The sequence below is a fragment of the Terrapene carolina genome, unplaced genomic scaffold, assembly GCF_002925995.2.
Source record: "Terrapene carolina triunguis isolate 2854851 unplaced genomic scaffold, T_m_triunguis-2.0 Scaffold406, whole genome shotgun sequence".
In the NCBI taxonomy this organism is placed as follows: Eukaryota; Metazoa; Chordata; order Testudines; family Emydidae; genus Terrapene; species Terrapene triunguis.
The window spans coordinates 2,503,797-2,527,551 of NW_020664757.1; the positions used below are offsets into that span (position 1 = coordinate 2,503,797).

The window sequence follows — 23,755 nt, forward strand, 5'->3', positions numbered from 1 at the left end:
CCCTGACTGTCCAGAAGCGAGTGGCCATAGCCCTCTGGAAGCTTGCAACGCCGGACAGCTACCGGTCAGTCGCGAACCACTTTGGCGTGGGCAAATCTACCGTGGGGGTTGTTGTCCTGCAAGTAGCCAAGGCAATCGTCAAGGTACTGCTGTCAAAGGTAGTGACCCTGGGAAACGCGCAGGCCATCATAGATGGCTTCGCTGCGATGGGATTCCCAAACTGCGGTGGGGCTATAGATGGGACTCACATCCCTATCCTGGGACCGGGCCACCAGGCCAGCCAGTACATCAATAGAAAGGGCTACTTTTCAATGGTGCTGCAAGCACTGGTGGACCATCGGGGACGGTTTACAAACATCAACGTCGGATGGCCGGGCAAGGTTCATGACGCTCGCGTGTTCAGGAACTCTGGTCTGTTTAGACGGCTGCAGGAAGGCATTTACTTCCCGGACCAAAAGATAACTGTTGGGGATGTGGAGATGCCTACAGTGATCCTCGGGGACCCAGCCTACCCGCTAATGCCCTGGCTCATGAAGCCCTATACTGGCGCCCTGGACACTGCACAAGAACTCTTCAACTACCGGCTGAGCAAGTGCAGAATGGTGGTGGAGTGTGCTTTTGGCCGTCTCAAGGGGAGATGGAGAAGCTTACTGACTCGCTGTGATCTCAGCGAAACCAATATCCCCATCGTTATTGCAGCTTGCTGTGTGCTCCACAATCTCTGTGAGAGCAAGGGGGAGACCTTTATGGCGGGGTGGGAGGTTGAGGCAAATAGCCTGGCTGCTGATTACGCCCAGCCAGACAGCCGGGCGATTAGAAGAGCCCAGCGGGACGCGCTGTGCATCCGGGAGGCTTTGAAAGCCAGTTTCAAGGCTGAGCAGGGTACCCAGTGACTTTTAAGTTTGTGGACACAGAAGCTGAACTTGTCCCCGTTTCTTTACCCAGTTGCCGTCGACTATCCTCTCCAGTTACATACCCCCTTCACCCCCTTCCCAAAAAATAAAATCTGTTCTGTTTTGTTAATGGACACCGTTGTCTTTATTACTGTTTTCGCGGGAATGTTTTAAACCTGGGACGCAGACTGTGGCGGGGGGCGGGTTTAGTGTTGTGATGCAAATGATGCTTCTAAACTCCAGGAATGACAGGCTCCGCGGTGGTGGACTGGTTGTTTCAACGGAGCCTGCCAGCCCTCCTGGCCGGGACTGCGTGTATGTGTCGGCTATGTGACTGTCTTGCAGGGGGAGGAGGGTTACAGATCCCCTGCTGCGCGGCTCTGTGATCCAGGGTAAGGACCGCTGCATAAGATCTGTAACTGCCCTCCCCCGCCACAAAGTCACAGAGCAACACCCCCCCGCCCACCACACAGAACATGAAAACCACCTCCCAGACTGACCAGGATAACTAGTCACTGCACTGTATATGTGCCCTGCTGCTGGACCTGCCCCCTGCTAAAGGTGACTGTCCTGTCCAATTACCAAGCCCCTTCCCCCCCCTTCAGACAGACTCTCCTCCAAAAGAAGAGGATGGAAACAGTAATGAACAGAAACATATTTTTTATTAACAACCGCACATGGAACGGGGGGGTGAAACTTGGACGGGGTCTTGTGTGAGGCGGGTAGGAAAGGACTTTTCAAATTTTGGGGAATGAGAGCCTTCTAGTGGTAGAGCAGTCCGCAGGGGTGGAGTGAAATTTTTCACGGCCCCTTCCGCCCCTCCGTGTTTGGACTTTGGGTGAGGGGGGTATGGGACTTGGTGGCGGGGCAGGGCAGTTAGAGAGAGACTGCAGCGGGGCTCTCTCCTCCTGCCTCCGGTCCTGCAGAACATCCACAAGGCGGCGGAGCATGTCCGTTTGCTCCCTCATTAGTCCAAGCAGCGTTTGAGTAGCCTGCCAGTCCTCCTGTCGCCACCTCTCCTCCCGTTCAATGTTTGCCCGGTGCATTTGGGACAAGTTCTCCCTCCACTGTGTCTGCTGGGCTGCCTGTGCTCGGGAGCATCCCATTAGTTCAGCAAACATGTCTTCCCGTGTCCTCTTCTTCCTCCTCCTAATGTGCGCTAGCCTCTGGGCAGATGTGGCTGTGGGAATTGGAAAAAGGGAGTGAATTCCTGAGACAGATCAATGTATCTGTGAACAGAGAACATAGTCTTTCAACAAGACCATGCAGAGCACCTATCACACGCGCACTGAGGACAAGGTTGAATTTTCGGCCCTCGCCTACAGTGCCTGCGGTCTTGCTGTGGCGAGCTGAGGAGCAGGGCAGGACACCGGACTTTGTCTAGCTGTCAAACATGGTAAGCCGTAGACTTGTGGCTGCTTAAAACTTTAAGAGTGGCACTGGCCTCCTTTCACATAGAAAGCAATGCGAGTCTCTGCTGGCAGCAATCCTGCAAGCATGAACTCTGGCCCTGTCCCACCCCCTCGCGGCTGTAAACCGCGTTGCTGTAAACCGGCGGTTGCAGTTCTGTAAAGGGACGGGCAAGCAGTCCCAAAACTAACTTTCCCCTACCTAATTCACAGCAGGGAGTCATGCCAGACATCACCCTCCTGAAGGTCTCGGAGAGCCAGAAGGAGCGGATGCTTCGGGACAGCCTGCAGAAACCGGGGCCATTTGCTGCAATGCTCTGCAAGGCCATGATCCCCGAGTACCTGCTGGCGTTGTGGCAGGGAAACGTCTCATACCACGGGGGGCCTAATAAGCTCTCCCTGCCCAGGAACCTGCTCATGAGGCTTGAAAAACACCTGCAGGAGGCCTATGAGGAGTTCTCCCCGGAGGATGTCGCCTCTATCCCCGGATACATTGACCAGTTTTTGGCTTAGGTGCCCTTGGAGGGACAAAAGAGTGCAGCGTTTTGGGCAGTATAATCATGAAGCGGACATTGTGAAATTTTTTGAAAATAGACTATATATTGAAGCGCCCAAAGACAGACTAATCATGATACCCTTTGCACAGATTCCCGTTTTGTTGGACTTTCCTGTTTACATGTTTTGAAGCACTTTACCCATTGTTAATATTTTAAAACTTCCTGTTCTGTTTTAAATAAATGTTTACATGTTTGAAAGCACTTTAGCTAGTGTTAATATTTTAAATATGCCAATTATGTTATAAATAAATGTTTAGATATTTAAAACACTTACTGCTTGATCCTTCCCCTGAATCTGTGTCTGGGATAACGGCTGGGGAGGGTTGGTAGGGGATCTCTGTGAGGGTGATGAAGAGCTCCTGGCTGTCGGGCAAATCAGCGTTGTAAGCGCTGTCGACTGCCTCGTCCTCCTCATCTCCTTCCTCCTCTTCCCCGTCCGCTGAGGAACCGGCCGCGGACAATATCCCATCCTCAGAGTCCACGGTCAGGGGTGGGGTAGTGGTGGCGGCCGCACCTAGGATGGAATGCAGTGCCTCGTAGAAACGGGATGTGTGGGGCTGGGATCCGGAGCGTCCGTTTGCCTCTTTGGTCTTCTGGTAGCCTTGTCTCAGCTCCTTGATTTTCACGCGGCACTGCGTTGCATCCCGGCTGTATCCTCTCTCTGCCATGGCTTTAGAGATCTTCTCATAGATCTTTGCATTCCGTCTTTTGGAGCGCAGCTCGGAAAGCACGGACTCATCTCCCCACACAGCGATGAGATCCAAGACTTCCCGATCCGTCCATGCTGGGGCCCTCTTTCTATTAGATTGCACGGCCATCTCTGCTGGAGAGCTCTGCATCGTTGCCACTGCTGCTGAGCTCGCCACGGTGTCCAAACAGAAACTGCGATTCAAACTGCCCAGACAGGAAAAGGAATTCTAATTTTCCCGGGGTGTGGCTGGTCAGAGCATCCGAGGTCAGACTGCTGTCCAGAGCGTCAACTGAGTGGTGCACTGTGGGATAGCTCCCGGAGCTATTAGCGTCGATTTCCATCCACACCTACCCTAATTCGACATGGCCATGTCGAATTTAGCGCTACTCCTCTCGTTGGGGAGGATTACAGAAATCGATTTAAAGAGAGCTCTATGTCGAACTAAATAGCTTCGTGGTGTGGACGGGTGCAGGGTTAATTCGATATAACGGCGCTAAATTCGACATAAAAGCCTAGTGTAGACCAGGCCTAAGAAAGGTATTTTCAGTTTCAAAATTGAAATCAATGATTTTTATTTCTATTTTCTAGATTTTAATATTAGCGTTTTCCATTATAAGGAAGCGATTCTGGGACTATGGTCGCCTTGCCTTGCTGTCGGAAACTGAAAGGTAAAATGATGCACAGCCAAGTTCCTTTGTTGAAACCAGTTGGTGGATATAGAATTAAGTAAGATAAATGGGATTTTAGGTAACTGAACTTTGCGTAAATAAGGTGATATTGTAATCATGTATTTTTCTTTACTTACTTTCCTGTTTAAAATTCTCTCCTGACTTCACTGTGTGAAACACACCTCTCCTTCCAACAGTCTCTCACTGTAGGACACTGTCAGTAAATAAAGCTGTGTGTTTACAGTTGTCATTAAGACTTTCTCAGTTCTCATGGGTGAAGGAAGTGTCAGGAAGAAGAAAAAGCAGTTGGCTGCTCTAGTCTGTTAACATGTCATCTGCACACTTATTAGTGCTTCTGCTACAGAAATACAGTGTAAGAATGTGAGCTACTACATTTAGCTGGGTTCAAACCCAAGATCTTCCCATGTTGATATAGAGGATGCAGCTCTCCACAGAACTTGTCATGGCTCAATTTACTGTTTACAGTCAAAGGACCTGATTCTGCTTTCGTTGAAATCAATGAGAGTTTTGGGATTGATTTTAATGGAAGCTAGATTGAGCCTATGATTTTAAATTTCTTGATGTCATCTTAGGACACTTAGAAGCTAGTGATCTAACTATTCTTGGAAAGTGGGGTTAAACTTGAGCACTGTTGCATTTGTCTGAAGGAAGGGCATGTGTGTGTTATGTGTTATGAAATAGTTTTGTTTTTCAAGAACAAACTGAAAACAGTAACTTCCCATTTCATCAAAGACCCCAGACTCTCTAATGGCGCTTTGCAATGCTACAGGACAGAAGTGAGCTGGGTGGTAGAGCCCTGGGAGAGAGGTGAATCAGAGGAATTATTGTAATGCTGCAGGGGGGGTCTGAGCTAAGAGGCTGAAACTGTTGTGGGGTAAAGGAGAGAAGATTAGCTTTTGTAACGTTGCAGTACAGGTCTGAGCTGAGGAGCAGAATGCAGGAGGAACTCTGATAAAGCTGTAACCTGAGGCTGTGCAGGGATGAAGCCTGCAGAATTGGTCCTACCAGGTTCCAGACTACCCGTTTTTAAAATTGTATTAACATTAGTGTCCCAAGAAGTATTCTATCCTTTTTTTTTTTTTTTTTTTTTCCAGTTACATGCTCTTTTATTTACGCTGAATAAAAGGACAAGCTTTTGTAATTAAGTATAATTCTGTATACTACAGTATTGGGGGGAAAAATACAACTTTGTATTCAAGTTGCCTCACATGGTGACTTGAGAATTGTAAAAGCTAGTTTAAGAGCTAGTGATTAACTGCAGCATTTCCATAGTCACTTAAATGTCTCTTTGTGTTTTAGTGAATCAAGATACCGCCCATTGTCTTTTTCCTCGTCGATACATGATCCTGAATATGACAGTGTCAGTATTTGAATTAGACACATGAAGCATTTTGGTGTATGTATGTATGTAAAAATATGCAGGTACAATGGACTCTGCCATAATTCAGTCTTGCACCTAGCATAGATAACCCGACTCTGCTCAGAGGCAATCTCTACAACTCCAATTTAGGACGCAGTAACACATCATGAAAGGTGTGCTTATACTGGAACCTTTGATGGCTTTATGGCATCTTTTTTCCAGCCCTCGATAAACACTGTTATAAACCAACATCCTGTTGTCACTTAAAAATATTTTTTTTATTTTTGAGAGAGGGATAATAGTCTTAATATTTTGAAGAAATAAAATACTAATTTACACGTACACAGTATTTTTTATGTTCAAAGCACTTGGCAAATATTGCCTACTAATCATCTCAACATACCTGGTGGTGTTATCCACGTTTTATAGAATGGGAAATTGGGGCACATATGGGAAAATCATGTAATAAGGCCATATATAATTAGTGGAGAAGCTGGACAGAGAAAGAAAACAAATCTTAGGTCAAATTTTCAGTTGGCCTCATCCACGGCCGTTGATTTTGAGGGACTCTTTAAATGGCTATGATTCAAAGTGCCTTAGTCATCCTATGTTTGGCTACAGAATCAAATTATGGAAGTGCTATCCAAGCAATGCTACTGTTTTAATGTTGTTTTAAAGATCCATCTGCTTAATTTAAACTGTCTGAGCATCTTGCTATTACCTGAAGATTGCTCTTTAATATGTTTTATTTTAAATCTTTCTTCAGCTCTGGAGGAACTTTATCATTTAAATTGTTAGATAAAGACATATTTCTCTAGCTTGGGAGTATTCTATTATGGAAAAGGCCTAGGGAACTTAATAAAAATAACTTTTTTCTGTAGCTTTTTGAACCCTAATATAGAATTTAATAGAGAATTGTATCTCTGCTATAAAATTCTAAAGGATGGTTCACAATCTTATATGAAAGATGTAATTTTCTATTACCTTCTTCATAGATGGTTAAAATTGAAGTCTTCAAAATACTGGCTTCATCACTGTTAAATTATATAGGACTCTTCCATGTGGATTTTATTTAAAATTGTGAGGGACAATTGAAAGGTCTTTAAATATCTTTTGTTTTCGTTCTGAAACTATTAGTTAAATCCAGTTCTACTTATGGGGCTTGATCCTGAATTGAATTTAATGGGAACAGGATTGGGACTAAAACCTATATATTTGTCTTACAATCACAGCTAAGATTTTGCACTTCTTTAATTACTTGAATATTCATCCCTTGGACTTTCTAATGTTTTGCTAATTGTAAATTGATTATTGGGATGAGTTTAAAGCATATGTTCTCTGTGTTTATAGACTATAAATCGAATATGATGCCCTGAAATTATCAAGACCCATTTAGCAGCTCTTTTTTTAACCTAGTAAGAGATTAGTTTATATGAAACACTCCTATTAGTTGTAAAGATTGCAGACACTATTGTCTCTTGGAAGCAATCAACATTTTGAGGCTAACATACTTCCTCTTTTTTTCTAGGGGTTTTGTTCCTGGATGACATCTGCCTTTCGAATGCAGTAAGTACATGAAGCAGAAACAGTGAGCCATGGTTTACTTTTTCTGATGTGTATATATTTTTAAAATAGGGAGACAGTTTCAAAGATGGAAAGTGATAGACTGTATCGAGGCATAATACATAGGGATAGAACTGACAGTATATGAGCCCAAACTGGCTCCCTTTGAAGTCTGAGAGCATGAGGTGGGTCTAGGATCGTAAGCTCCCATTCTTCAAAGAGAACCATGTAAGCAGACTCCCAGGAAAGCCAGTGGGGCTCTAAGCAGGGACGGAGGTCTGCCCACAGGGTTCTCCTTGCAGAATTGGTGCTTCAGTAAAGAGGGAATGAGTCTGTCCCCAGAACAGTTTCTCAGTAGTTGAATATTCAAGATTTGATATTGGTTCTTAGTACCTATCTGCCTAGGAAATCATGATTTTTTTGTCCTATTTGAGTAAACAGATTTTTTTTTCTTAGGAAATTGTTGAGGGTAAGTAATAGGGAATTCTCTGGGACTCCTTTTCCATGCTGTCCTCCATTTTTCCCATTTATTATCCCCCTCCCAAGAACCCATGTTGGACTGATTTTTGTCCTCCTGACAATAGATGTGGTTTCTTGCAAAGCCCTTCAGTGCCTTTCCTTAATTGGTTGGGAGTGGGTCCGAGACTAACATGTAGTCATCTTCCTCCTCAGTCTTCTCTGGGGCGGAGTGTACTTCTGCTGTAGGAGCCCCATCCCAGATATTAAGATCTAAGTTTAATTCAGTCTTGCAAAACTGCCATGGAAAAGCAACACAGGTGCAAAATATATTTACTCATCTTTTTCCAGGCTGATGATGAGAATTTTACTTGTCAAAAATATTGCCAGCCCAAAGGAATAGAATTTTGCTGACCTGGTTTAATTCTTTATGTATTTCATACCCCAGATGGGTCAGTAGAAGGCAGTCAAAATAAAACCCCTTCTTCCCCTTTGGTGGCACAAAGCATTTTTCTAGTACTCTGTCTCTTTTGCTGTGTATTCAGTTGATGAAGATGTACATGTGAATGTTGCTGTAAGTGCCTATTTGGATTTCAGAATAACCTCTCATTAGTGATTGTGTGTTGGTCCATGATATGAGACAGACAAGGTAGGTGAGGTAACATCTTGTATTGGACCAACTTGTATTGATGGAAGGTACGTGCTGTAAGATATTACCTCACCTACCTAGTTTCTCACATTTATTTTAATAAACCATCCCATGTTGGTCTTTCATTTCTCAGAGTTTAGTAGAAGATACAAGTTATAGGGCTTATTTAGAAGTCAGTATTTATAAGCACAGTCCAACTGGTAAAGCATCCAGACTGACCTGCTGCCTTTTTGTCTATGGTGCAGTGATGAAGAAATTCGTGACAAATGTGGTGATGATGCCATGCACTACCTCGCCTTTCAGCGCCACATCATTTGCCTGCTGGTTGCTGTCAGCATTTTGTCTGTTTGTATCATATTGCCTGTCAATCTTTCAGGTGACTTACTTGGTAAGAAAAGCTTTTCGTCTCCTGAAGAGAGGGGTGTATTCTGTATCGGGGGTAGCCGTGTTAGTCTGTATCTACAAAAACAACAAGGAGTCTGGTGGCACCTTAAAGACTAACAGATTTATTTGGGCATAAGCTTTCGTGAGTAAAAACCTCACTTCTTCGGATGCATAGGTGTATTCTGTGTTACTGTCAGAGCTCTCAGGATACCTCCTATTGTGATAAACGTAGTCCCCCAGTCTGTAGTGTAAATACTATGCAGCTAGATACATCTGACAAAGGCCACTGTCAGAAATAGGATGACAGACTACATGGTTTATTTCCTTGTTCTGGTGTAGCAATTCTATGTTTGTATGCCTCAATAGACATATTGTAATATGCTGGCTGGGGAGTGTGTGTGTGCACGCGCACTACTGCCCTCCATTGGGTGGAATTGGAACTGCTCAACTGTGTCATAGGCCCTCTACTGCTGACAGAGATTCTCTTTTAGCTCAAGTGGCAGGGGGCCTGTTCTTTCTGGAATAGGAGGATCAAGTTCTGGTCATGCTGCTGCATTAAGTTCTGAGTAGCCACAATGTGTAGCATACTAGGTGGACAAAAATTTGTCACTTTTCTATGTTCATGGTGCTTTTTGCTCTGGTGGTTTAGAGAGTAGCCAACCTTGTGATGTGATTAAGTATTTTATCCAACCTGTGGTGGAAGGTCATGGGTTAGGCTACATTTTAGTCATGGGTATTTTTAGTAAAAGTCATGGATAAGTCACAGGCAGTAAACAAAAATGTGACCTGTCCATGACCTTTTAATATATACCCCTGACTAAAACTTGGAGGTGGGGAGCAGCTCGGGGAGCGGTGGTGGCCCTGAGGGTGCCATGGGTGCTCGGGGGGGAGGGAGGGCCACAAAGATGCAGCCCAGGATGGGACTGAGGCAGGCTCCATACCCAGCTCCTGGGAAGCGGTGACCCCAGCTCCTAGCTCCACATGCTGTCTCCACTCCCCCCCCCCCAAGCCCCGGTTCTGCGGCTCCCATTGGTTGGGAACCGCGGCCAATGGGAGCTGTGGGGGCAGTGCCTGCAGGTGGAGGCAGCACGTGGAGCTAGGGAAAGGGGAGTTCCTGTTGTCCTTCCGGGGAGCTTCCCTAAGGTAAGCACCGCCTCGCACCCCAATCCCCAGCCCTGAGGCCCCCCGCCCCCAGACTCCTGTTGCTGGGGGGCCCGAGACTGCCCCAGCAGCAGCCAGTGTGACTGGCCCAGGGGCTACCCAAGCTGCTCAGGTGGCTCCCGGGCCAGCCACACCAGGCTGCTGCAGAAGTCATGGAACGTCCTGGAATCCTTGATTTCTGTGACAAACACTGAGCCTTAGTCATGGGGTTGTATTTCTGTTTTTCCAGAAATACTATTACTCTTTTTTCTCTTTTCCCTGACAGACCAGTGTTTCTTTGGATTGGCTACTTCCTTGTTATCATGATTAGCGATGCTGTCAGTACAGTTGTGGAAATAATAGTTCTGTAATTTGAACAAATAGTTGAGATAAAACATAATTAAAGGTGGGAAATTGGACTAGTCCCCTACCAGATTTTTTTGCAAACCTATAGCTATCCAGCGTCCAAATGTTAAAAAATCAGCTGCTGTTTCCCTTTGCAGGCTGAATGCAGTATCTTCTTGTTTTACTAAATTTTAAAATAAAACCATGGTTAGGCCAGCATTAAGTATCTGTCTTATTTTGAATATTTATTAACATTAAATGTGATGAACATTAACAATAAACATAAATTTGTTTTTGAAGTGTTTTATATTTTATTTCCTTACACTTTTCATATGAATGCTGCACCAGATAAATATACCATGTATTTTGTCCTTTTTTTTTAGATAAAGATCCTTATAGTTTTGGGAGAACAACTATAGCAAATTTACAAACTGGGTAAGTAAATGTTGGAAAGTATTAGATGATATTTTATATTTGCTGGAAATATTATGCGTTTCTGAGGCTTACCTTAGTCTTAAAAATATAAAATTTTACAACATGCTTGGTTATGGTATTATTATTTATTGCTATTTTATGGGTGTGTAAACTGAAACAGAAGTTATGCGACTCGCTTGAGGCTACATAGCAAGACAGTTATGGTGCGGGGAAGAGAAACCTGGAGTCCTGGTTTCTACAATCTGCTTTTACTAGACCACATGCTTCCCTTGAATAATAGATGTTGATGTAGCAATGTTGTTGGCAGAAATTTCCACACCAGAAGAAACTATACTTGTCAGTATTGTTTTGATCTCACAGCTTTAATACAATGTATGGTTTAATTGATTAAAATTCTTTCTTACACTAGACTTATGTGCCTGTCTCTCTTGACAAGACTATTAAAATCAGTCATGCATTTGAAGAAATGCCATAAAAATAGTTGGATGACTAAATACAAACATAATTCTGTTATGTATTGATCTCATCTTAAAAAAAAAAAAAAAAACCATTCCTAAAAAACCCAGCTACTTTAATTGACAACTTGTTATATTTTTTTAGTAACATAATACTTAGTAAATGGGTTTTTAAAAAAGTTTAAAGTATAAAAATCTGTCTTATCTGTTTTCAAATAGAGGCTTTGAAACCATATTTTAATTACTGATCCTATTACAGATAAGCAGATTGTTGACAATACACATTTTGTTATGTAAGTTTTGAAAGAGAGGCTGACAAACACAGAAGGTAACGGAGTTCAGCAGAGTTAAGGTTGCATAGGCTGTTACATTAGATATGTATATTAATATGTATATTATTTTTTCAGTTCATTCCATTTCACTCATCTTTCTTCAAATGGTCAGTTGTTTCTCTTAATTCTTCTGGCCAACCAAAATCATGTTTTAGATTTGGGTAAGGATTGGGCCCACGGAGAATTCAGCTAGTTACTTAGTGCAGTGAATTGTAATATCTACAGAAAAATTGTCTGTAAATCAACTGTGTGGCAAAGTGTGCCTGTACACAGCTGGACAAGCAGGCGTATGTTCAAAGGCTACCCAAAAAATGTGGCGCTCCTAGAATAGTTGCATTCCTTGGAGAGCTACTATTTTTATATGATGGGCTGGTAAGTCATATGGTTAGATCAGATACCTGCATGGGCAAAACGACCCATCAAACAATCAGAGACCAGTTTTCCTACCCTAATGCCTGATGAACTGTTTTATTCTTAATAGCATTTTAATAGTTCCCCATGCAGATGTGGCTCTAAATTCCATTCACTTCTAATATTCTTAAATGTTTTGTTCCACAGCAACAATCTTCTTTGGTTGCACACTGTTTTTGCTGTTATTTACCTGATTTTGACTGTTGTCTTCATGAGACGTCACACCACGTACATCAAGTATAAAGAGGAAAACATAGTAAGTTCATTTACTCGGAGAAATATGCAGCACGTTTGAAAGGGGAAAATGCTGAAAAATCAAATACAAAAATACTTTCCCACCCTGCCAAAATGTCAATAGATGTGAAGGAATCCATAAAAGGTAGACACTCTAATATAATAGGTTCTAATCACAGCCAGAAAGACCAGGTAGAGTAAATCACAAGGGGAGTAAAAACACACCTGAGATTTTGTTTTGGCCTGTTGCCAGTATAGGGCCAAATTCAGTGCTGTTGTAAGTGGATGCAACACCCACTAAAGTTAGAAGCTGGTCTTCTGTTTTCTATTCTGTTTGGTTATTTAGTAAAGCTATTTTGATGTGCTGTGTCATAGTTTCCGCCCCCCATGTTCCCTTGGGCTCTCTTCCTTTTGGTTGTGAGAAACTGAGATGTTTTTCTTCTACAGGTCAGGCGCACACTGTTTATAACTGGCCTTCCCAAAAATGCAAAGAAAGAGGCTATAGAAAACCACTTCATGTAAGTCAAGAACTAGCGTGTGTAGGGAAAGGGGTTTAAAGCAATGTCATGGCCGTTTTAACTATCCAAACTAGACATGTCCTTGTTTTTAAACTGTTTAAAACCTGTATTCTAATTTCCATATCTGGAAAAATCTTATTAATCTGGTTTTGTCAGATTAAGAGGATAGAATGCAAATTATCAGCTTTTCAAAGGAAAAAAAAAAGTTAGTTGTTTTTAATTTTAATGCCAAAGAAGTGGCTGCATATTCACACTAATTTTTTTCGTGCTGTCACCTGGCCTTTGCTTGAAAGCAGAGCAGCTTGTGTCCTGTTAATCATAATCACTGTAAATTAAATTACAGCAACTGTTTCCAGTTCTCCAATATCTGTCAGGAGTTCGTGTTGGGAGCTAAATGATTGATTCTGATGTTAATTAGAAATCAGTGATAACCTTATGAGACATTCTCCGTAGTGTCCACTCTCTTCTAACATGTCTCTTTTCCTTTCCAGTGCTGCATATCCGACCTGTAATGTGCTAGAGGTCCAGCTGTGTTATGATGTAGCTAGGCTTATCTGTTTGCACAAGGAAAGGTACCCTGGTTTATATTCTAGCTATGGTTATTATAGTGCTATAGAAACAATGTCAAGCTTTATTGAAAACATGGCAAAAGCAGAAAGCTTGTAGATGCCAGAGATGAATCTGACCGGGCCATCTCCAGTAGGTGCTACACGCTTCACATGAATGAGTTGCCCTGACTTGGTGATTTGACAAGGCAGTATAGTGATTGTCAAGGTATGAAATCTTAGTTTTGAATTATTAACTTTGGGACTCTGGTTCCCAGCTTGGTGAGGCTAGGTGCACACAGAAGGGGTTACACTCAGTAACAAAAGCCAGATTGTCCTCCAGACACCTTGGTTTTGTGGAAAGGTTTGCTAAGGTGGCCCTGGTCTGGTAGAGAAGTAACTTTATTTAAACTTGTGTATACTGAAAACTCTTGAGTAAGCAGTGCTGGATCCATTGAAACTTGTAGCTGGATGGGAAAACTAAAACAGAACTCATACTGGTGTTTTTAAAAACAAACAAACAAACAAAAAAAAGCCATGTCCTTGAAGTATCTTTCCAAAATCTGGCACATAGTTCAGGACTTTGACTCTAGCCCTGCACCACAAAATAATAATCCTTGGTGGTACTTAGTATTTTAGGAAGGAATTTGTTAAATACAATGAACCCGGGGTAATCTATAGTGAATGTCCAGAGTGCAGCGTAGGCAGTTCTAGATTAGATCTGGGCTGGCATTCTAAATTAACCGTAATTCTGAAATAATTCTGAAAATAAGCACTAGTATTACTGAAGAAGCTCTTATTTTAGTGAAAAAAAAGGACTGAAGAGAACCCCGTTATGTGTACAAACGACATAAAAGCAGCAGCCAGAATGTTTTATGTGGAGATTTTATTTAGTTATTGGGGGTGGGAGAAGGGAGTGTAGGTTTATTCCTTGTCTCGTCTATTCATACGACGTTTCTTTATCAATCCTTGGGCTAACTTTGTTTCTCCCAGGATTATACTCTCCTTAGGTTTGTTGTTTATGAATCTACTGTTCCATTGCAAAATCTTATATATGTATTTTTTTAATCCAGAAAAAGGGCAGAAAAAAGTCTGATGTATTTTACGCACCTGCATGAGAAGAATGGCAGGCGGGTCCGAATCAACCCAAAGCCATTTGGTCAATTCTGCTGTTGTGAAATGAGAGGATGTGAAAGGGTAAGGGATAGTTTCTATCAGAGTTATTAGCCAGAACAATGGAAAACTGCAACAAAAAAATTGCAAAGCTTACAGGAAACTTCCTGATTTGTGCAAAGAATTTAGCATCCTCTTTGTTGCATGTTTCAATTTCTGCAACATCCTTCCTGGCAAGTGGCAACTAGAATTGCCAAGAACATTTGAAGTGTGGTCTTGCTCGTACCTTACTATAGTTCAAGAAAAACTTCCTGTTTTTATTCCACACCACAATGTGATTTGTAATCCATGGAATGGGAGGAGGGACTGCAGTTTGTGGAGCTTGTGTTTGATGAGTGTATGAGCCATTTGGTATTGATATGTAACAGGAATCAATTTTCCAACAGGTAGATGCTATAGATTACTATACCCAAGTGACAAATAAGCTGTTGGATGAGTACTTGAAAGAGGAACAAACTGTTCATGATAGCCCACTGGGAATGGCTTTTGTAACATTCCAGGAGAAATCCATGGCAACATAGTAAGTTTTGTGTAGTGTGTCTTTTTGTTTTGTGAACACCATAGTTATGACTGAGCAAGCCCCTACTTGTGTAACTTATACACCTAAGTCAGTTTCTCTTCATCCACTTTCTTAATCTGGTTTATTTTGCTCACTTGTATGCTTTCCCAGAGATGCACATAGTCCCCAGACTTTGAAGTAGAAATCAGCGTAGCAAGGAACTGGATGGGTCTGGGACTTCATGGGATAAAGAGCCTTTCAGTTCTAGTCTGGATTCCAGTCTAAGTGAATCTTGGACTAGGTGAATAGGTGGCTTATGGGAAATGAGTTAGTGATCTCCATTCATTTTCTAGTGAGCAGATGACCCAAGCACCAAACCACCATCACAGTGGTGCACACTAGCACCCTTGTTAGTAGTTTCAACAAAGGAGAAGTCAGCAATTGAATTGGCCATAGATGCCAAACTATTCTGTTTTTTTTGTAGGTACACCGTCCATACTAGGGGGTGGAACATTGGCAGGGTAGCATGGAGATTTTTGTGGGGGCTGTCTTACATCTGTTCTGTGGATAAACAGGACTTCAGTGAACTTTGCACCGATGCGGGGTGCTAAAGTATATATTTGTGTGTGTCCAAATTTACATACATAGCAACTTTGCTTTCTTTTTAGTTAATATCCAGATTATTGCGATGATGAATAAACTCAATTCAGACAGCCCTAAAGATACAGAAATGTACAATGGCCGGTGTTAGGCAAAAGGCTGAATATGATACTGTTAAGTAATGATGTTACTACTAACTGAGATGAAAGGATAGAGGGTTACTTGACACAACTTCATGTTCTTTCAAAATCCCTTCGGTTTGCAGCACACTGCTCAACCCTCACAGTTCAGCTCTGCAACTTACATTTTCTAACTCAATCTATGCTTGACATTTACTGTAGCTATAGATATTTATCGACCTGAACCTAGAAGTTGCTAAGCCCCCTCAACTCCCATTGAGTTCAGTGGGCGTGATCATGCTCAGCATTGCTGAATTGGGTCATTGGTAGGGATAATTAACTTAGTCCCATTGTTCTTAGTGGGCTATCAGCTGTCTGCCGATCTCTTATTAACAGGATCACAAAGAGGATTAAGGAAGGAGATCAAGGTCTTTATTTTATAAAAATGTGGTTCCTATAGGACAACAGATCATTCTCTGTGGGCCCCTCAGCTTTGTCATACATATGCCCCCTTTTGTCAAAATATCCATAATCTCTTGACTTTCAGGGCATGCTGTAAAGCTGGTCTTGAATGTGGGTTTGAAGAGGTGTAGGATGTGGGGTTTCTTGTGGGAATTTGAGGTGTCAGGGAGGTTGTACTTGAATTTCTGATTAGCACGACCAAGAGGAACTGAAAAAGATGTTGCAGTCTGTTTGGTGGTTTCATTTAGTTTTGGGTCGATGCAATGGACTTTTTCGTCTGGAACCTGGGTTATACTGTACGTGAATAAAAGTTCCACATCAAATGACCAGGCAGTTGAGTACCAGTGGCAGTCACTGCTCCAGAGAAAACAGTAGTGGAATAGCAAAGGTGTTGCAAGCCAGGATTAAGATGCTTTGATTCATTTAATGTGGAAGCTTCATCATGATGCTTGGGCATCACATACTGAAGATACTAACTTTTACTTCAGATGTTGCTTGCATTGTTAAAACAAGTACAAGAGCAGTCACTAATTAAATATCTTCTGCTGCAGGATGTGGAATTTTTATGGCAATACTATTATTGCAGTAAGGGAAAAAAATCCCTCTTTCCCTGGTTGATATTTGTATGTGTTGCCCTGTATCCTTTTATGTAAATGAAGAATAGTCATGATTACATTCACAAACTTCAGAGAGGCACGCCATTTAAATATAATGCATACCCCTGCCATGCTTACATATCAAAACTCATCTGGAACTGGTTTTTTTAACAATAAAACTAACAGTCATACCTTTTGAAATTTGTGCCTAAGACTATTAAAAATAAATTAGGATATCTCCATTAATGTATTTATTATCTCCTAGAACTGGAAGGGACCTTGAAGGTCATCGAGTCCAGCCCCCTGCCTTCACTAGCAGGACCAAGTACTGATTTTGCCCCAGATCCCTAAGTGGCCACCTCAAGGATTGAACTCACAACCCTGGGTTTAGCAGGCCAATGCTCAAACCACTGAGCTATCCCTCCCCCCATTGCATTTGGGAAGGTTATAAGTGCTCTGCTTGTGGCCATAATTAGATTGGGTGTGAATGCACCAAATGTCAATCAAATAATAACTTTAGAAGATATAATCAAGTCTTAAGTTTACACTTTGGGAAGGGGAAGAAGGGGTTTCAGGCAGTGAGAATAATCAGCATAGTAAAAACATGCTCAAAAGTGCTATTCTAAACTGGTGGCTGATGTTGGTTTCAGTATCATCCGTAAGAATACAGACACATTCACTGCTGTGTAATTACCGGCCTGTAGAGCTTTTATATTTATTATATTAATCATCACAAACTCTACTTTCATGATAGTGCTGTGCAGCTCAAAGCAAGACTGCTTAGGTGTCCGTAAGCTGTGGTGAAGCTTGGGTGATTGTTTAAATGATGACTATTATAATGTCACACATGCATATGGTGAAGTCCAAAATACTGTCTCAAGAGGGTGTGATAAAAGCCTTTCCCTTTATTGGCAATCTCCCTGCTTAAACATGTGACATTTCCAGCTGCAAAACTACATTGTTGTTTCTTTATTGCAGTATTCTGAAAGACTTCAATGCCTGCAAATGCCAGAGTTTTAAATGTAAAGGGGAACCTCAGCCATCAGCCTACAGCAAAGAACTCTGCATTTCAAACTGGAATGTTACATATGCCACCTATCCAGAGAATATTTGCTGGTAAATTCTTGATCACTTTACATCAATTTATAATCCAGAATATAAATTTGGAGTTGGAGGGGTTGGGTTATTTTTCTCCTCAGAAGAAAATTATTTTTTGCCCAGATACTGAGAGTTTGAACCATTGTCACATTGAACACTTGTGGACTAGTAGCTTGAACACAAGACTGGGAGTCGGGATATCTGGGTCCTGTTGCCACCTCTACCACTGAAATGCTTAGTTGACATTGGGCAAGTCACTCATGGCCTGATATTTTTTCAGAGGTTGTGGGTACCCGTATCTCCTATTGACTTCAGGGACAATTGAAATCAATGGGAGCTGTGGTTGCTCAGCACCTCTGAAAATCATCCCCTTAACACCTGTGCCTCAGCTTTTTCATCTGCAAAATGGGGATAATGCATACCTATTTTTGTGAGATGTATGGATGAAAAAGCCCTATATTAGTGCTAAGTATTATAAAAATATCTGACTTCTAGTATTAGCTGCTACATTATAGCAATAGCTAAACCCACTGTATAATGAAACATTCTTTTAAAATCTTATTGCTGTAACAGTAAATTTCCCAGCCATTATGTGCCACTTGGGGGGAAAGTTTTTGAAAATAAGCAAATGGTGTTGAATTGCTTTTTTCTCCCTTCCTGTCTCAAAAGCTAGAGGGGTACACCAAAGATCATTGAAATCTTTCCAGTTACCTTGCAAGTGGCTTGCATGTGATGTAGCCTTACTCATAATGCTGGTTATAGATTTTTTCACGGAGGTCGTGGAATCCGTGACTTCCAGTGACCTCTGTGAATTCAGCCCCAGTTCCTGGCCGCCATGGGCGGCAGGGTGGTACCCCTGAGCTCCTGGCCACCACGGACGGCGGGGCTGCAGTTCAGGGGCAGCAGCGGGGGTCCCCCTGGAGCTCCCGGCTGCTGCAGGCAGCAGGAGAACCCCAGAGCTGCCCAGCCTCTGCAGGCGATGTGGGAACCCCGCAGCTGAGCTCCCCATTTTGTCATGGATATTTTTAGTAAAAGTCCCATACTGGTCACGGGCTTCCCTGAGTTTTTCTTTATTGCCCGTCACCGGTCTGTGACTTTTACTAAAAATATCCATGACAAAATCTTAGGCTTAATTATGAGACACTGATTTTTTTTGTGTGTGACCTTCCTCACTGTCCACCACAAAATCACAGGGAGTTTTCGATAACACATTTATTCATAATACTGTAGAAGTGTTGAGCCATGATTTATTGCAAAATATCCTTATTTTGACCAGTAGTCTGCTCCCTTTTAACTTGTGATTCTTTTCAATGTTTGAATCCTCTTTAATGTCGGAGCATCCATTTAAAAATGCAGTGTTGTTCCATCTGACTTCTGGTACTCCAGAGGTTTTTCTCCATAACTGCAATTCTACCATCAGGATAAAATACAGAATCTAGCTTCTTATAATTTAACAGTGTGGTTTGTACCTTTATATTTGCAACCATGGTACCTTGAGATGTGAATTACACAGTTCTGGTAAGCTGCAATGAGCGGGGTTAGGTTTAGTCAGTACTTGGATTGGAGACCCCCAAGGAATACCTCAGTACTGCAGATAGTTACAGTAATGGCTAAGTAGGTGACATTCTTCCCTCTGAGTTGGCAATGGTGATGTTGGTGGGGAAGCACTCACATAGCTAGGGCCCTACAAAATTCACAGCCATGAAAAACGCGCCACGGACCGTGAAATCTGGTCTCCCCCACTGAAATCTCTGTGTGTGTGTGTATGTCTTTTACCCTATATTATACAGATTTCATGGGAGAGACCAGTGTTTCTCAAATTGGGGGTCCTGACCCAAAAGGGAGTTGCATGGGGGTTGCAAGGTTATTTTAGGAGGGTTGCGGTATTGTCACCCTTACTTCTGTGCTGCCTTCAGGGCTGGGTGGCTGGAGAGCAGCAGCTGTTGGCCTGGTGCCCAGCCCTGAAGGCGGCACCCCACCAGCAGCAGCCCAGAAGTAAGGGTGGCAGTACCATAAGATGCCACCCTTATTTCTGCACTGCTGCCTTCAGAGCTGGGCGGCCGAAGGGAGGCAGCTGCTGACTGAGGGCCCGGCTCTACAGGCAGCAGCGCAGAAGTAAGGGTGGCAATACCGTACCGTGCCATCCTCACTTCTGGGCTGCTGCTGCTGGCAGCGGCTCTGCCTTCAGAGCTGGGCTCCCAGCCAGCAGCCACCATCCTCCAGCTGCCCAGCGCCGCCGCCAGCAGCAGTGCAGAAGTACAGGTAGCAGTACCGCGACCCCCACCCCCCAAACTCCTTTTTGGGTGAGGACCCCTACAATTACAACACCATGAAATTTCATATTTAAATAGCAGAAATAGTGAAATTTACTATTTTAAAAATCCTTTGACCATGAAATTGACCAGAATGGACCCTGAATTCGGTAGGGCCTTACACCAGAGGTGAAAGTAAGCTGGTCTGGTCCGGTACGGCGTACCGGCCTAGACCGGCTTCTCCAGCGGTGATTTAAAGGGCCCAGGGCTCCAGCCGCTGCGGGGAGCCCCGGGCCTTTTAAATCGCCACCTGAGCCCTGCTGCCCCGGAGAAAAGGCGACTGTTTTTCCTTCCCACCTCCATTCCGCCACCACATTACCAATTATGTTTCTTTAACACTTTAGGCTTTTCTTAGCTGATGCCGTGTCTGCTTTTCTGTTGTTTAAAATACCAACATCAGTCAAACTACAAAAGCTATATCTTATGGCAAGGAAAGCAATGACATTTGGAGAGACAGTAGGGCAAGAATGGATTTTACTCTTAGTTGGTGTTCATGCTATAAAATAGAAAAATGTAGGACATTTAAGACCTTACCAATTATATACTTAGTTGCTTATATGGCCCCCATCACCATAGCAGCTGAGCACCTTAAAGACACTTAGACCTCGCTATTGGTATTTGAGTAGTGGTCCCACTGGGCCTACTGTTTAGACTTCCGTTGAAAACTCAGCAATACTTCAAACATGAATATCTCATTTATTGTCTTCAGCTAGACGTTCTGTTGCAAATTGCTGTAAGGAACTGATCCTTCAGTGATATCAATTTGGTTAAATAAAACTTGGAGAAAATTCAATCTATTAGCCCCCCCCCAACAAAGCCCAAACCGGGAAAAGTTTTTAATTTGGGTTCATTTTATTGATTACATAGGGGTAAAAAGTGACTCTCCAGCAGTCCAGCCCATGCAATTATGCTAATATTTCATTTAGTAATTAATAACTAATGGCAATTCGGGCTTCGTTAGTGAATTTCTGGTTTTTTTTGTATTATGATTTCTAGTTATATGAAAAACCAGTTTAAAACAAAAATCACCTGTCACTTGACAGTTAGTATATCTGTGTATCCACAAAACACTTGCTGATTGTTTTCTGTTCTGTCCTTTTGCTTAACAGGAATAATTTTTCAGTGCGTGGGCTAAGATGGTGGTTTAGATGGTTTTGCATTAATTTGCTCCTTTTTATTGTGCTGTTTTTTCTGACTACTCCTTCCATAATCATCTCCACCATGGACAAGTTCAATGTCACCAAACCTATTCGTTACCTTAATGTGAGTATCACTTGTTTTTGAGTTTATTAATACACCAATATCAAAATGTTATAGAAAGTGAACAAGGAAGTGAGCTGGCAAGGATGATATGTCTTCACACTAAGCTACTATGGACAACATTATCAGCTGGTGTAAGCTGAAGCCAGTGGAGCTACACCAAGTTACATCAGCTGAGGATCATCCATGCCTATGTGTTAGTCAATCTCAACCAGTTCAAATCCCCAGCAAGGGTTGAAACTGATGCCGATTTTTAAAAAATAAATTCAAAACGATGTCCTCATAATTTGTATTTTTTTATGTTTCTTGATAAGGATTAGCCTGAAATCAGTTCATTTGAGACTTTCTGTGATCATACATTTTTATTTTACGTGAACAATTAAAATGTATCTTGAACTATATAACTTTAAATATAGTAACTTGGAGCAAAAAACAGAACCTCCAATCCAAACTCCTTTTAAAGTTTAGAATTATATGTGTGTGGGGATTACAACTCAGATCTGAAACTCTAAAATAAAACTTCATTCTTACATTTTGGTTCAAGTTGGATACAAAACCAGGAAGATACCTACATCTGGTTCCTGTTCAGTTCCAGCTGAAATTTCACACAAACTGAGATTTCAGTATCTTGGAATCTAACCTCAAACCCTAGCTCTGGTTTTTGCCTTGTACCAAAAACTCTGAATGCTAACTGAACCTTAATCTGCATCAGAACATAGTTTCCTCTGTCCAACTCCAATATAAATGGGTTGCTTACCTATAAAAGCTAATTTCTGCAGCATCTATTCTTCAGCCACAATGGTATTAGAATATTATACCTGTCTTTACTTTTTATTTATTATTTTTAGACTCCTATCATTAGTCAGTTCTTCCCAACGCTCCTCCTGTGGTCCTTTTCAGCTCTGTTACCAACAATTGTGTACTACTCAACACTATTCGAATCCCACTGGACAAAGTAAGCAATCGATTTTCCTCTCTTTTAACCTTGTCCCATAAACTGAGTCACTGGGAAAACTGGAGAAAATGGGTAAACTTCATAAAAATTATAGCTGGAAAAGACCTATTAAGCCCCATCTAGACCATTCCTTGCCCAGTACAGGGAAGTCTATCCTCTGTCGAGAGCTTTATCCATTGGCAGATTATTCCACAGTCTAATAGGTCTTCTTGATAAACAGTCAAGGAATTTTCCCTGTTTCGTAGTAGATCCAGTGAATAGTATCCAGCCTTGTCTTGTTTTTTTTTGTTGGTTTTTTTTTTTTTTTTTTTTTTTTTTTCCCCCTTGGGCGGCCCCCCCCCCCCTTTTTTTTTTTTTTTGGCAAGGCCTCTATTTAACAGAGAAACTTTGTGCTTGACTGACAGAATCTCTGTCATTCAGAAGCAAACTCTCCATACAGCTCGTTTGGACCTCTGACTACAGACACTGGTGATCTGTCACAGACTAATCTGAATTACAAAAGTACTACCTTCCCCTATGTCTGTATGTGAAAAATCATCCTTACTGAGTGTCACGTACATTTGTCTTAAATGAGCGTTCTTGGGGACATTGACGTAGAACACTAAGATTACACTAATGGGCTGCAGTGGTTCTAAGGGAAATGCATGGTTCTTGCTTTTGATAGATGGAGCTCTAATGGCTATACCTGGGGTTTGGCCCACCAGATTTCTTGAAATACTTCCACCTGAGGCTTGTCGTGGATAGGGGCCAAATTAACAATCTCTTGTTCTGCCTTTGCCCATAACATTTGTAACTGATGTTTTTTAGATAAAAACCATTTTGTCTCAGAAGAGATGACACTAACAGTGTTAGTCAAGCAGCCCATCTGAATCTGTGTTTTTTTGGCACACTGCCCTAGTGAAACTGGCACAATGCTGTCTGAAAGACGAGATTGAATATGAGCAACCAAGAGGCTCTGAGCATCACATGTGTTTGGAGACTAGCCTTGAATATCCAGATGACAGGTGTCTCAAGTCTACATGCCTGTGGTGGGGGCCTATGGTATCACTAATCCAGCTATGATCTGGATTAATGATCAGAAACAACTTCCATGTCTCCATAAAGAGAGACACGGGCCTGCTTGGCTCAGGTTTATAGATACACTGGTGGCCCTTGGACACTCTTGTCTCCAGGGTGGATAAAAATCAATGCTTTTTTAAAAAAAATCCGATTTTTTAAAATTTAAATCGGAGTGTTTTGATAAAAAGGTTTTTTCCTCAAAAAGCAATCTAAAGATAGTTTTACTTAAGCTACATTATAGCTCAAAGATATCTCATCATGGAATAGGGATTATAAATTCTAATTCTGTAGTATGAGACAATATATTCATGTAATATTTAAGAAAAGTTTTGTAAATGAGTTCCAATAGTACATGGATTAGGGTCCCAATTTTATGGGGTTCCACAGGCTTCATATAGATTATTTAGGTTAATCTTTCTATCTACCCAATGGGACTCAGTGCTCAGTCTAGAAGATACCATCAGAGATGCTTAGTTTTGCAGTTCTCAAACTGTGGATTTGTGTCTCCAAAGGTAACATGCTTGTTAACAGCAAAAATGTTTTAAAACAAATAAAT

The 23,755-nt window shown here is 42.1% G+C and overlaps 1 protein-coding gene across 3 annotated transcripts in view; it reads left to right on the top strand.

The window, feature by feature from the left end:
• Positions 1-23,755, top strand: part of TMEM63A (transmembrane protein 63A) — a 44,046-nt gene that overhangs the window by 10,763 nt on the left and 9,528 nt on the right. For all 3 annotated transcript variants that reach the window (XM_026658190.1, XM_026658192.1, XM_026658191.2), the window contains 13 exons: positions 4,139-4,218; positions 5,539-5,599; positions 7,128-7,165; positions 8,513-8,655; positions 10,520-10,571; positions 11,917-12,025; positions 12,451-12,521; positions 13,013-13,093; positions 14,140-14,263; positions 14,626-14,759; positions 17,494-17,631; positions 21,035-21,188; positions 22,034-22,140. In XM_026658190.1, coding sequence (XP_026513975.1) covers positions 4,139-4,218; positions 5,539-5,599; positions 7,128-7,165; positions 8,513-8,655; positions 10,520-10,571; positions 11,917-12,025; positions 12,451-12,521; positions 13,013-13,093; positions 14,140-14,263; positions 14,626-14,759; positions 17,494-17,631; positions 21,035-21,188; positions 22,034-22,140 — 1,292 coding nt within the window. The remainder of the gene's footprint in view (positions 1-4,138; positions 4,219-5,538; positions 5,600-7,127; positions 7,166-8,512; positions 8,656-10,519; positions 10,572-11,916; positions 12,026-12,450; positions 12,522-13,012; positions 13,094-14,139; positions 14,264-14,625; positions 14,760-17,493; positions 17,632-21,034; positions 21,189-22,033; positions 22,141-23,755) is intronic.